Source organism: Sinocyclocheilus anshuiensis, unplaced genomic scaffold (assembly GCF_001515605.1).
Source record: "Sinocyclocheilus anshuiensis isolate Anshui unplaced genomic scaffold, SAMN03320099.WGS_v1.1 scaffold29, whole genome shotgun sequence".
NCBI lineage: Eukaryota > Metazoa > Chordata > Actinopteri > Cypriniformes > Cyprinidae > Sinocyclocheilus > Sinocyclocheilus anshuiensis.
The window spans coordinates 68,453-83,271 of NW_015539835.1; the positions used below are offsets into that span (position 1 = coordinate 68,453).

The window sequence follows — 14,819 nt, forward strand, 5'->3', positions numbered from 1 at the left end:
GTATTAAAGCTTTAATCAGAATAAAACCGTATATTAAAAGCTAACAGAAGCAGTAGCATTTACAAATAACAGCGTATCTAAAAGTATGAGACTACAACAAACAAAAATCTTAGGCCTACCATTAAAAGTCGTGCTTGCACAGGTTCTGTGCGATCCTCTTCACTAATATCCTCTGTGTCTCAATCGGGCTCAAATTGATAAGCAATATAGACGACGTCATTGTTTACAATACAACCGGAGCACATGCCGCTATGTTGAGGGGCGGGACGTTTAGAGGCGGTTTAGCCCATCACAAGACACTGGGCTAGCTAATCAATCAGCCCATCGTGTATTTCTGAGGGAGGGGCTTCATAAAAGCGGGAAATGATCAGCACATTCAGAGGAGAAGGGGCAGAGCCGTGTGGAATAAAGGTAAATTATGTGAAAAATAATGCGTTTTTTAACAAACGAAGCATTAACACATGTTAGACTGCACCCCATAAACACAATCAAGCCTATAAAAAAAACAGTCAACCACCCCTTTAATATAATCTATATAACACTAAGAGTGCCGTTTTTCTCAGATATAAGCATGATAATAAATATAATATTGATTTTATACAAGTTTAAGAAAGTTATTAAGTTAACTTACATTTTTCATTCCTGAATGAATCAACCTTTTGAATTAGGTGACTTGTTGCCACCTGCTGGTGGCTTTAATTTAATTGAATTTAATTCTCAAATATCAATATTCAGCATTTTATGTTTAAAACAAAACATTATTTATGCATTTGTAACTGCTGGTTAAATGCATCCATGTCCCTGTGAGCTGCATTAAACATTCTGTGTAAATGAATCTAAATGCCACTTCAGATGCAGATTCCATATGTGCAAAAACTGTTTTCTTATGTTGGAATGAAAGAGTCTTTGTACCAGATGAAGTGGCTCTTATGCTAACCCAAAGAGTTCAAACTGAACACAATCTTGCTGCTCAAACTGTGTATAGAACAATTTTTTAATATTTATTTGCTCCTTTTCTATTTTGATTTTACTTGTACTTTTACTTTCAATACTTACGTAAGTTTAATTTAGTTTAAAAATACTTTTCATACAATACATTTCACATACTTTAAAACTTTTACTCAAGTAATATTCTAAACGATGACTTGAACTTCTACCAAAGTCATTTTCTGGTAAGATATCTGTACTTTTACTTAAGTGTGGCTTTCAAGTTCAAGTATTTTCAAGTATACTGAATATACATAACCTTTGCACAGAACTATCAAAGATGCATGCTAAAACTCTCTCCATTGCATCCCATTTAAAGGGATGTCCTTATCAACCATCCCTACTTTAATAGATCAGTGGTAACTACTGTGTAATGTGCCCTGTCGAAATGCTTCTCTTCAGACTCCAGCTGTAGATGTTGTGGGTGTGGGTTTAGCATCTGGGCAGATCATCATTCACAATATCAGATTCGATGAAACGCTGATGAAGTTCCAACAAGACTGGGGTCCAGTCACAGCTTTATCCTTCAGGACAGGTAATGTGTATACTATTATACCTTGTGTATGCTATATTTTTCGGTCCATTGTATTGCACTTACTTTGTCCTTGCCATGCAGATGGACATCCAATAATGGCTTCTGGAAGTCCTATTGGACACATAGGTCTGTGGGATTTAGAGGAGAAGAAATTTGTCACTCAGATGCGAAATGCTCATACAACAGCCATCGCTGGCCTCACGTTTCTTCAAAACGAACCCCTCCTGATCACCAATGGAGCAGACAATGCCATACGGGTTTGTTTTTCATGATGTAATTAGGGTTGGGCGACATGGCCAAAAATATTAACACAATATTTTTTTCCATATCATAAGATATTGAGATATTTATCACGATATTCATTTGCAATTAATGGGGAAGAAAATGCTTTCCACATGTTTGTTAGACCATGAGAATGAATGTAAACATAACTTGTTTGTTCACAATTAAACTCCACAGAGTAAGATACCTTTAGGGACCCATGAAATCCATTTTCCCCTAAATTCTCTTGTATGATTCCATACAAATTTATCATAAAAAATGGTGTCTAATAAAAAATGTTGTTATACAATAGTAATATATTTCTGCCATAATTTCTTCAAGTTAAACCAAACATTTATTTTGACGGATTGACATGAAAAAAATTTTGTTATACAATAGTAATATATTTCTGCCATAATTTCTTCAAGTTAAACCAAACATTTATTTTGACGGATTGACATGAAAAAAATTTTGTTATACAATAGTAATATATTTCTGCCATAATTTCTTCAAGTTAAACCAAACATTTTTGACAGATTGACATGAAGATCTTTCAGTTTAAGTTTCCGTGTCAATATTTGACAGTAGATTTTTTCTCTGGAATGTAAATCTGGTGAAGTAACTATCAGGGCAGCCCTAGAGATAAAGTTCATCTGTTCATGTCCTCATATAGTTATAGCTATAGTTTGCGTATCAGACGAAACGGTGACATTCATTCACACACAGACATGCAGAACATGCAGACTTATTAGCAACATGCACTGACTGGCTGTTGTCACGTTTATTTCTACTGTGTGATAGACTGTTAGATTAATCCATACCGAGTAAAAATGTCAAGCGCTCATCATCGCTATTGACGTAAATTTTATCATGATCTCGATATGATATCATTTATCGCCCAGCCCTAAATAGAATTGCAATGTGTTGAATGACAGTAAACAATGGCTTGTGTGATGTAGGTGTGGATTTTTGATGTTGCCGGAGGGGACGGCCGTCTGCTAAGACAGCGGACTGGTCACAGCGCCCCACCAACAAAGATTCAGCACCACGACCAGAGCAGCTTAAACATTCTTAGTGCAGGTACTGTCATAAATCAAGGATTGAAGATAAGGGAAATCGTTGTAGATAAATGTATTCAAGCACAATGATACTAATTTGTTTTCTTCTCATAATAGGTCAAGATGGTACTTTGCAGTCATTTTCAACTGTTCATGAAAGATTCAACAAGAGTTTGGGGCACGGTAATAACTACTTGGCATGTTCTTGTTAGTGCATGTAAAGGTGACATTTGTATGTGTAATAATAATTAGCAGCACCAAACACAATTGTATCAAAAAGAATTCGATTTTTTTTTTTTACAATGGTTTTCAACCCTGTATAGCCGGACATATGATGTAGTGGTCAGAAAAGTCTTGTGAAGGAAAAAACAAAAAAAAGTTATTCCTACGTTTACTTTATAAAAATCATTAAGGGTTTTACAGCAAAAAGACATGTATAGCACAACCTGAAGGGGGCATTTTTTAAAATTATACTAAAAGGACTTTTCCTTGCTAAAATGTGTAAGTTATCAATCAGATTACATAATGCAGGTAGTAGATTGTGTACAACAGTTTTTTTTTTTTTTCAGTTTTGATTATGTTGATAATCTAGAGGCCTTAGAAATTTGCCTATCAAATATGTTACAGTAGGCTTTAGAGCAGGGGTGTCCAAACTCGGTGCTGGAGGGCCGGTGTCCTGCAGAGTTTACCTCCAACTTGCCTCAACACACCTGCCTGGAAGTTTCTAGTATACCTAGTGAGACCTTGATTAGCTGGTTCAGGTGTGTTTGATTAGGGTTGGAGCTAAACACTGCAGGAAACCGGACCTCCAGGACTGAGTCTGGAGACCCCTGCTTTAGAGGGTTAATACTTTGCTAGGGTGTTCTTGAAGTTTAATACTTTTTAATTAAGTAAGTACTTTTTTTTTTTTCCAGTGTAATACTTTTGCGTTTGTTCAGATTATTAGTAATAGAGATCCTTGCCATGTTTCCAAACAAGGTTCCCTTTTAAAAACTATTCAGCCCCAGTTTTCCATCATTCAGTCTACCTAGTCAATTATTTGCTTATTTACTTATTGCAGGTCGTTCTTCCACCCCAAACTCACGCCATTGGTTGGCCAGTGCTGCTGTATTATGGCGTTATTTTAATGACAAATGTCAAGAGCGCATAATTGTAGCGCGAAAGCACATTAATATAATGCGCGAGTGCGAATCTCTCCGCTCGTGCGCGGATTTCCTTTGCTCTCACACAAAACCGGACGCGCGCGCTCAGATACACGCTGCTCTCGCCTGGAGAGAGTGCGCGCACTTAAAACGTGTCTCTCCTCTCACTCAAACTGTGTCCTGTGCACTCACAAATCTCTCTGTGCTCATGCGCTATATATATTAATTCTTTGCGAGCAGAGAGATTCGCGCTCGCGCATTATATTAATGTGCTTTCGCGCTACAATAATGCGCTCTCGACATTTGTCATTAAAATAACGCCATACTGTATCTGTCTCTCAAATAAACAGTGCTCTGTTTTGAAACAGAGACAGCCGACAAATAGTTACTTGTTTTACACATTAGTTCAAACTATTTTTATAGTGTAACATTGCACACTTCACTTTTTAAGCTCATAATTATGAGCATATTCACATTATGGAGACTGATGTCATTTTGTTTTGCTCCATGTAGTATTTGCATTGTATAAGGCTTCAGTAGTCATGTTTACCAACAGGCACCCTCAACAAAACAAGAGCAAAAAAGAAAGGTGTGAGGAATGACACGGCAAAACTTCCAGCCATCACAACTTTTGCCTCAGGTGTGATTTTTATTTTGCTTTTAAATTGAATAATGTATACATTTTTTAAAGGATTGGTTCACCCCAGAATGAAAGTTCTGTCATCGTTCCCTCATCATTAAACTTTTGTTCATGTTTGTAACAAAGGAGGATATTTTTAATATGCTTTCATCAATTTTGTCCATCCATTGAAAGCTAAATTTTCGATCTTCAAAAAGCACATAAAGACATTGTAAAGTAATCCATATGAATTGAGCAATTTATTTGAAGTCTCCATATATTATTATGGCTTTAAATTTAGCCTTATTTTCACATGTAAACATTAAACAACCGACATACAAAGAGCACATCAAATATGATAAACGGAAGTGCAATCGTGTTTGTGCATGACGCACAAGAACAAACCTCATTGGTTCAAGTGCACACGTTTAGGTTTCCTAAAAATATTGAACTTCTTAAAGGGATAGTTCACCCAAAAATGAAATTTGATGTTTATCGGCTTACCCCCAGGGCATCCAAGATGTAGGTGACTTTGTTTCTTCAGTAGAACACAAACAGATTTTTAACTCAAACCGTTGCAGTCTGTCAGTCGTATAATGTAAGTGGATGGGAATCACGGCTTTGAGAGTCATAAAACATACACAAACAAAACCAAATTAAACCCTGCGGCTCGTGACGATACATTGATGTGTAAAGACACAAAACGATCGGTCTGTGCAAGAAACTGAACAGTATTTATATCATTTTTTACCTCTGATTTTCACCGCAATGTCCAAACTGTCCTGAGCAACAGCCGGCACGTGACGCGTCTTCTTCGTCTTCTTGCTTTACGGTGGATCGCAGACTTACAAGTGCATTACCGCCACCTATCTCTCAAATGGACCATTGACACTCCTAATCGAGATTGTAGATAGAGTGTAAGTGGTCCATTTGAGAGATAGGTGGCAGTAATGCACTTATAAGTCTGCGATCCGCTGTAAAACAAGAAGAAGAAGAAGAAGGCGTCCTCAGCCGCAGGCTAAAGAAGAAAATGCGAACACGCTCAGGACAGTTCGGACATAGCGGTGAAAATCAGAGGGGAAAAAACGATATAAATACTGTTCAGTTTCTTGCACAGACCGATCGTTATGTGTCTTTACACATCAATGTATCGTCACGAGCCGCAGGGTTTAATTTGGTTTTGTTTGTGTATGTTTTTTTGACTCTCAAAGCCGTGGAGCCCATTGACTGCCATTATAGGACTGACAGATTGCAACGGTTTGAGTTAAAAATCTCTGTTTGTGTTCTACTGAAGAAACAAAGTCTTGGATCTTGGATGCCCTGGGGGTAAGCAGATAAACATCAAATTTCATTTTTGGCTGGACTATCCCTTTAAAAAATATGTTCATTTAAGTTCCGAAGATGAACAAATGTATGTTTGGAATGACATGAGGGTTTACTTTTTTTTTTTTTTTTTGGATGAATTATCCCTTTAAGATTTTAAACTCCGAGCTTATATATCTCTTTATATCCAAAACTAGTGTTAGAATGATCTTATAAAGAACTAAATAAAATAAAAATACTGAAATCCATGACTGTCTTTAAACCTCCTGATGTTATTTTGTATAGAAACTGCTCGTCAGAGTGACTGGGATGGCATTATTGCATGCCACCGTGGTTTCCTTGTGACTACGACATGGAACTACCAGAGAGGTTCGATTGGTGCTCACAAGCTGGAACCTGAACGCTTCAACAAGAACCGTAGCCTCAATGTCCATGCAACTGTAAGTTTGTAGATAATATGTGTGCTTACATGATTATTTAGCTTTATAACAGATGATTTCAAATCCCATTTGGCCATATGTTGTCCAGGCTGTTGATATCACATCCTGCGGGAACTTTGCAGTGATTGCACTGTCTTCGGGACACATTGATGTGTACAACATGCAGTCTGGTTTTCATCGAGGGCATTATGGGAAGGACAAGGGTGAGTTAAACATCTGAACATCAGGGGCGAAATACATGCCATTTCCAGTCTGATTTCAGTGGCATTTTTGTGTGTGTGCAGCACATGCAGGGGCTGTTCGCGGGCTCTCTGTGGATGCTCTGAACCAGTTGACAGTTAGTGTGGGAGCAGATCGCCTTCTGAAAATCTGGAGGTTCAGATCCAAGGAGCTGTTACACACACACAGCCTGCCAGCTGCCCCGGCGTCATCTCTGCTTCACAGGGACAGGTATTAGAGACATTAATACATTTCCCCACTTTTTCATTTTAAATGCAGTATGAATTAGTGACCAAAAATTTATTTTCAGTTTTGGCTGAAACCGTTTTGGAGGGCAAAAATTTTTGACCGAAATGGGGATGTTTTGTTTTTGGCTAAATGAAAACGTATATTTTGTTTTTCGGTAAAAAATTCATTTCGGTACATCACTTGTATGACTGTAAATTTGAAAAACTTTAAAAACAATTTTTCACGCTACGCAAGATTAGCAGTTGAGATGTGAAACTGCAAGTTACTTAGGGAGGAACATTGTTTATAGGAGCTGGGCTTTGACTTGCTCTTCAGCATAAATGAATATGATGATTTATGGCATACCATTGCACTCATGGGTTACACATGATATTTTTATCATAGCGAATGTCACTAACAGTGTCAAAACTTGTAAGCTTCTTTCTGAATGTATTAGCTAGCTACTGTTGATTCCTCAGGGTAAGGCAAGGAGACAGTTGTAAACTGAACTTTTTTTTGGACCTCTTCTGTAGTGCAGCTTTAAAAGGGTTTAGTAAATTATATGTTGGTAAATGTCAGTGTTTTTTTTTTCTAGTGTTCATTTAATGACAAAACATGCATTGCTTATTTCTAGATTTTTACTGAATTCTAGTTCATTTTAAGTAGATTTTATTGAAATTGAAAACATTCTGGATCTACCTGGCTACAATGGGTGTATGAGAAGGGAAAGAACTTTAAGCCATTTCAGAGATGACATTGTTTGAATGATGTTGATTTATGCTTGATCTCTCCGAACAGCGGAATGCTCGCCATCGCTCTGGATGATTTTACCATTCACATTCTAGACATGGAGACAAGGAGGACTGTCCGCAGATTCTCTGGACACCGTGGGCAGATCAACGACATGGTGAGCTTAAGGGACAAGTTTTACCAATTCCATTTGAAATTCACACATTTCTTTGACATCTTTAAGAATAAGTTGAACGCAAGTGTATAAGTAAGTGTTTATGAAATGTGCTTCATGCTTTTTGTCCAGACATTTAGTCCAGATGGACGTTGGCTGATTACAGCGTCTATGGACTGCACCATCAGAACATGGGATCTTCCATCTGGCAGGTATAAAGTTTAGAGCATAAACCAAGGCTGTTCAACTGGGCCCTATAATTAATGGAGGAAATTGCTGTGCTGCCTGATACATTTCTCTATTGCGTATATTAATATTTGCTAAGGAAAAACACCCAAGTGAAAAGAATTCAAAGACATTATTGGGGGTGGGAATCTAGGTACCTCACAACGTTGATTCTGGGACTCGCAATCCGATTGTAAAAGGATTCTTGATCTGCATTTTTTTGCTTATTAATGAATGAATTGTTTTTTATTTAAAGTACTTTTTAAAATAATGACATGCCAGATGTTTCAGTTTCACTTTAAATAAATTTGTTCAGGCTGTTGTTTACAATGAATGCCACTATAATTGAAGTTTGTTTAATTTTTCATTCCAGTTCTCTGAATACAATTAAATTAAAAGGATTTGTTGTGGAGTGAGGAGAACTAAAATAGGCATTTGTGGTGTTTATAATGTCAGTAAATGTTTCAGTTTATTTGTTTATTTATTTATTTTTAATTTGGACAATCTGGCCCTGAAAGAAAGTAACTGTAGAACCCAGGCATAACCCTAAATTCTTTAATTGTGATTCTTAGAGTGCTAAGTGAGATTGCATCATTGCATCTACTACAACCCACAAAAGTAGCCTTTTGCAGGAGGGAAAGACCAGGCCAGTCCAGTGACACCTTTTCCACTTTCTGTATTATTTACCGGTTAGATATTTGTGATGACCTTTTCTGTTTACTCAGTCACCGATGGTTTTCAAAGTAACCGGTAAAACCAAATTTAGAGATAATTATTATCTTTCAAAGATGTGGCCGTAGTGACATTTAGTATGTCGGATATATTTTCATTTGTCTAACGGGGATTCCTCTAGCCGATGAAGTCCCCTCTGGCCCAACTGAGTGACTGAATGATTTCCTTTCACACTTTCATACCCTTCCACATTCTCTTGTTGTCTTTCATAGTTTGGTCGACTGTTTCCTGGTAGACGCAGCAGCCGTCAGTCTCAGTATGTCCCCTACCGGGAACTTCCTGGCCTCTTCGCACGTTGATGGTCTAGGTATTTACTTATGGTAAGAGATTTACTTGCAGATACTGTGTCTGTCAACTCTTGTTTTTACTATTCAATTAGTTATTTCACACACTTAAGATTTAAGATTAGAACAGTAGAATTTTGGAAAACAATTAGCTAATGATTATGTTATTCATCATGACTGAACAGGGAAACGGTATTGTGGGTTGAGTTCTTGAGGTTGCAACATTAATCTGCTGATGAATGTATGAATGGCTTAATTTTTTTTAAAGGAATAAATAGTTTGTTCATTTACTCATGCTAACGTTGTTTCCAAACCGTGATTTTTTTCTCTCTCTCCGTACAACACAAAATCAGATGCTTTGAGAAATGTTCAGGCCGCTCTTTTCCATGCAACGGAACATATACATGCATATATGTGAAAATGTCACATCTTATGAAAATGTCTTAAATGTCTCTTGTCAGTCTGATAAAATAATCAGTCAAAATGCAGTGACTTACCATGACATGCGCTTGAAATGCAAGGTTAAGTTGAGTTCATTGGGATACAGTACCCCAGCACTGTATGCTTTGTTGTTGTAGGTCAAGTAGGTATTCAGTGCATACATAAAATTTGCACGCTATGTGCATTATACATATTTCATATTGTAGAAATGTTAACCCTATAAAGCCTACTGTATCGTATTTGATAGACAAATTTCTAAAGCCACAAAATGTTTAAATGATCAAAGCTTTACTTAAAAAAAAAAAAAAACCTGTTGTACACAGCCTACTAAATACCTTCTGTTGTCTGATTGATAGTTCATACTTTTACGTTTAATTCTAAAAATCAGGTCGTGGTACGTGTCTTTTTGCTGTAATATCTTTATTGATTTTTATGAAGTAAACATAAGAAAAAACGATCCATGGATAATCATGTTAAAATGGATCAAATATGATACATCAGACTTCTGAGGAACTTTTATTTGTACGTTTTTGTACTCAGTCATCATTGTATTTAAGTAATATGCTGTTCCAAACATAGCCTGTAATGACCCTTGGCTTTTAGTTTCATGATTCAAAGAAGTTGCTTTATGAAATATTGTATATTCAGCCTTGCTGTCTGTTTGGTTCTTTTCTAGGTCCAACAACACACTGTGCAGTCTGGTGTCATTGCGCCCTCTACCTGCAGACTATGAGCCGACTGTGATCATGCTGCCAGGCACCTGCCCAAGCAGAGGTGCGAGAGCAGTCAGAGCACATTATCATATTGATTATAATTTTAAAGTCATTTAACTTGAGACTCGAAGTCCCGTTGATTGTGTGCTTGTCAACAGATACAGAAGAGGAGGAAGTTTTAGATGCTGACAGCTCTGAGATGGCTGAGTACATTTCACCAGCACAGCTGGATGAACATCTGATCACACTCTCTCTGCTTCCTGACTCACGCTGGAAGAACCTGCTGCATCTGGACATCATCAAGGTATGTGCATGTAAAAATAGGGGAGAAAACAGTGGTCTGTGCTTAACTGAGATGTGTTTGAAAGGCCATTACAGATCCTTTAAAATTGTGAAAAAACTGCATCTACAGAAAAAGAACAAACCCAAAGAGCCTCCAAAATTGCCCAAAGCTGCACCCTTCTTCATTCCCACCATTCCAGGGCTGGTGCCCCAGTTTGCACTACCCAGCACACCCTCAGAGGACCAGGTAAATACTCTTGATAATGTCTCTATTGAGTTTGGTGAAGTATTTATTGTTGTTGGGAATTTATTTGTTCATTTTAAGATTATAAAAATCAGGGGGTTTCAGTGTTTTGATGGTTTAAAAAAAAAAAAACATTATACAAATATGTTGTAGTTATGTATATGTATTATTAAGTTTGGCTAAAATATTGACTGGAAAATATGAAAACATTATTTATATTATATATTATGTAATATTATATATTATATATATCATGTTTCTATTTTTACCTAACCCACCATGAGAGAAAAAACCCCATAACATATAAATATATTCAGCACAGACTAATTAAATTGATCATTAGTGAAAGTAAATATTTTTAGTTGTTACAAAAATGTTTATTTAAAATAAACTCTCAGTATTCATAATAATAAGAAATGTTTCTTGAGCCACAAAACAGGATATTAGAAAGCTTTCTGAAGGATCATGTGACACTGTATTCTGGAGTAGTGGCTGCTGAAATTTTGAATAAATTATATTTTAAAATACATATTAAAAAAGGAAAGTTATTTTAAATTGTAAAAATTTTTTTTAATAAACGTTTAGTAAAACGTTTTTACTTTTTATTTGGACGTAATTACATAATGTATATTTAAATATATTATGCATATGTGAAATTTTAATTAAAATTGTTTTTTTTTTTTAGTCTAAAATTGTCAACTTGGGAGTGTTGGCACAGAAGTCCACCTTCTACCTTCAGCTTGAGAACGCTTTAGACAGCAACTCATGTAAGCCCTTTATGCTTTCATTTGAAATGATGCTGTACTATTGAATTTGCGTTTGTAATCTGAGTGATTGCTGTGTTAATCATCTGTTTCCTCTTGATAGATGAGGAGCCAGTAAAGCTGTTGAGAGAGTTAGGCCCCTCTGCCATTGAAACAGAACTTCGGGCCCTGTCACCAGATATGGGTGGAGATGTCAGAGTTATGCAGAGCTTCCTCAAGATGATCAGCAGCATTCTTCAGTCCAAAAGAGATTTCGACCTGGCTCAAGCCTACCTAGCATTGTTCCTTAAGGTACGATGTGAGCAATCTGCTGATGTTTATTTTTCACATTTCCATACAACTGCATTAGGCTTGCCGCGATAGACGGTGCTGACGGTGATACCGGTGTTAAGCCGCAACACCATTCGTTTTGATGATAAACGTTCTACGTTTCTTATTTATTTGGTCATATATTATACAGGTTTACTTATTTCCACTTTTGTATACCTATTAAACTTTATGCAAGTTATTTGTTATTTTATATTAGGCATAGCTTGCCCTATAGCATGGTATATTTTTATTTGTTTTGTTAATAAAAGTTATGTTTTATATATAGACAGACTAAAGTGAGTTGACGTTGTATTTTGTTGTTGCATTCAAGCAATTGATGCTGAACTGCGATTAACCAGTGGGAAAATGTCCTCACTGTCACAACCCTAAACTGCATATCAACTTTATAACACAATAGTTTTGGCTTTTAGTTCTAGTACAAAGCTGTAAGACAAGACTGTCAGTTGCTTGGTTTCTGTTTCTTTCTAATCATGCTGGGAAGCCCATGTTCACTGTCAAACACCATTTGATTTGGACTCAATTCACCAGATGGCTTTCCTTAAATATTTAGAATATAATATTAATGTCATGTTTTTGATACAAATTAATTAATCTCTGATAATTCAGTTCCACAGGAAATGAAGATGTGCTATAAACAATGAAGGGTTTAAATTGTGAAAATTAGAAAATTGTTGAAAGCAAGGCTGCATTTATTTGATCAGAAATACAGTAAATAGAAATATCATTCATTCATTCATTTAAAATAACTATTTCTATTTGAATATATTTAAAAATGGCACATGGTCCTTGAGAAATCATTCTAATATACGCTGATTTCGTGCTCAAGAAACATTTCTTATTTTTATAAATGTTGAAAACAGTTTTTGCTGCTTAATATTTTTATGCCAACCATAAAACACTGATATAAAAGGTTGGAGTTAGTACATTAATAATAATTTAAAAAAATAATAGTTTTATTCAGCAAAAATGTGACAGTAAAGACATTTGTAATGTTACAAAAATATTCTATTTCAAATAAATGCTTTCTGTTCGTTAAAGAATCCTGAAAAAAATGTCAGTTTCCACAAAAATATTAAGCAGCAAAACTCTTTTCAGTGTTAATAATATTAAGAACCCTTATTAATAATTGAGCACCAAATCAGCCTATTAGAATGATTTCTGAAGGATCATGTGACACTGAAGACTGGAGTAATGATGCAGACATTTTAGCTTTCAGCTTTTTTTAAGGTATGTTCAAATAGAAAGTCATTTTAGATTGTAATCAAATTTCACAATATTACCGTTTTCACAGTATTTTTGATCAAATAAATGAAAGCCTTGGTGAGCATAAGAGACTTCTTTCAAAAACATTTAAAAATTATAATTTTACCAAACTTTTGGCCGTCAGTGTAAATATGTTTTTGTTCTATATAATAAAAGTGTTGTTGAAAATATATCAAATGTGATCTTTTAATATTGAATATAAATGTATAAAGTATTATAATGCCATTAATTTTATAATATTAACAAATTCTCATTTTTTACATTTATAAAAGGGCTACAAACATGTGAACTGGTTCCAATTGGTTATGAATTTGTCACAGTATTTTTACATGTATAGATAAATTATGCATGGATTTTGCTGGATAGGACAAACTGGATTTGTTTGGTTTTTAAACAGTAGATGGCAGCAAATGTATATGAAAACATTTCTGTTTTTGGTTTATAGTTCAGCACCTTTCATGGACTGTCCCCATTGTTTCAACACTATGTATACTACTAAGAGTATTCACTCTATATACAGTCATTTAATTACATCGAAACAACATCAAGTAACAGAACAGTTTGGGCGTTTGACTGTATTGAATTTTTAACTCTTAACATGTCATCTTCCTGTTCCAGCTCCATCTTCGGTTCATCGCAGACCAGCCCGAACTGATGGAGGAGGCAGAAAGCGTGTCGGCACACCTGGAGGAGACATGGATGTCCATGCAGATGCTACTAAATCAGAACATTTGTCTGTTGTCTTATATCAAGAGTGCACTACTGTAAAGCACATCTCTCCATCACAGACCTCCTTTTGCTTTTCTGAGATGTTGTTGACTGTTTGTATCAGACTAAATGTTCTTGCGCTTTTTTGTTAAAACAAATTAAAAGTATACAAAATCTATGCGAGTTTTCTTTGGTCACTTTATTTTAAGGTCAAATTTTCACTATTAATTTTCAAAATTCAAAGTTGAAAATTTACTTAGGCCATTCAAAGTGTAGATGAGTTTGTTTCCTCATCAGAAAAGATTTGAAGAAATGTAGCATCGCATTACTTGCTCACCAGTCGATCCTCTGCAGTGAATGGGTGCCATCAGAATGAGCATCCAAACAGCTGATAAAAACATCACAATAATCCACAAGTAATTCACACAACTCCAGTCCATCAATTAACATCTTGTGAAGTGAAAAGCTGCGTGTTTGTAATAAATCCCTTGTAAGAACCTTTATCTTAAAACCGTTGGTTCTGACCCCCCCCCAAAAAAAACAGCCCATAATAGTAGATGTCTGCACGGGGCTATTTAAAAAAAAATAAATATATTTGTCAAAATACTAAATTCGTTTGACATTTTTCTGTTAACATGGTAGGAAAAGTGTAGCAGAGAAAAATAAATAAATATGACATCTGTCATTTAAATTTATAGGCTAAGCAAAATATAAACAAAACCGAGTTGACCGTCGTGCAAGGACAGCGCATCTACACTTTGCTCCATCCTTATTCTGCAGAAAGTGCATAGTCCGAGTGCAGGCTACCGGTATAAGAATAAAGCGAATAAAGCGCAGATATGCTGTTCTGAATGGATGTCGGGAACGGGATATTGTTAGACCGCCCGCTCCCGTTCAAATTACACCAGAGTTACCGACCGCTACCGCGTTTTATTCGGGAATGGCGCAATAAATCTGGTCGATTCTGCGGGAATGCAGACCACTAATAGTGCTTCATTGAGTGAAAATGTCCATCCCCTGTTGTCCTGTAGTATCAAAATCCACCAACATACTTGTTTAGAACTGTTTTGGACTGTTTTTGCTCGTAAATGGTTTTTGATCTGTGCCTATTTCTCTC

The 14,819-nt window shown here is 36.0% G+C and overlaps 1 protein-coding gene across 1 annotated transcript in view; it reads left to right on the forward strand.

Annotated features, from left to right (window-relative positions):
* Window positions 1–13,859, forward strand: part of LOC107684338 (WD repeat-containing protein 36-like) — a 28,558-nt gene extending 14,699 nt beyond the window's left edge. The window contains exons 7-23 of the mRNA XM_016480567.1: window positions 1,390–1,522; window positions 1,604–1,779; window positions 2,743–2,863; window positions 2,959–3,024; window positions 4,540–4,623; window positions 6,211–6,365; window positions 6,454–6,568; window positions 6,650–6,815; window positions 7,611–7,719; window positions 7,849–7,928; window positions 8,886–8,993; window positions 10,075–10,172; window positions 10,270–10,415; window positions 10,524–10,640; window positions 11,323–11,404; window positions 11,505–11,692; window positions 13,613–13,859. Coding sequence (XP_016336053.1) covers window positions 1,390–1,522; window positions 1,604–1,779; window positions 2,743–2,863; window positions 2,959–3,024; window positions 4,540–4,623; window positions 6,211–6,365; window positions 6,454–6,568; window positions 6,650–6,815; window positions 7,611–7,719; window positions 7,849–7,928; window positions 8,886–8,993; window positions 10,075–10,172; window positions 10,270–10,415; window positions 10,524–10,640; window positions 11,323–11,404; window positions 11,505–11,692; window positions 13,613–13,762 — 2,094 coding nt within the window. The 3' untranslated portion in view covers window positions 13,763–13,859. The remainder of the gene's footprint in view (window positions 1–1,389; window positions 1,523–1,603; window positions 1,780–2,742; window positions 2,864–2,958; window positions 3,025–4,539; window positions 4,624–6,210; window positions 6,366–6,453; window positions 6,569–6,649; window positions 6,816–7,610; window positions 7,720–7,848; window positions 7,929–8,885; window positions 8,994–10,074; window positions 10,173–10,269; window positions 10,416–10,523; window positions 10,641–11,322; window positions 11,405–11,504; window positions 11,693–13,612) is intronic.
* The last annotated feature ends 960 nt before the right edge of the window (window positions 13,860–14,819 follow it).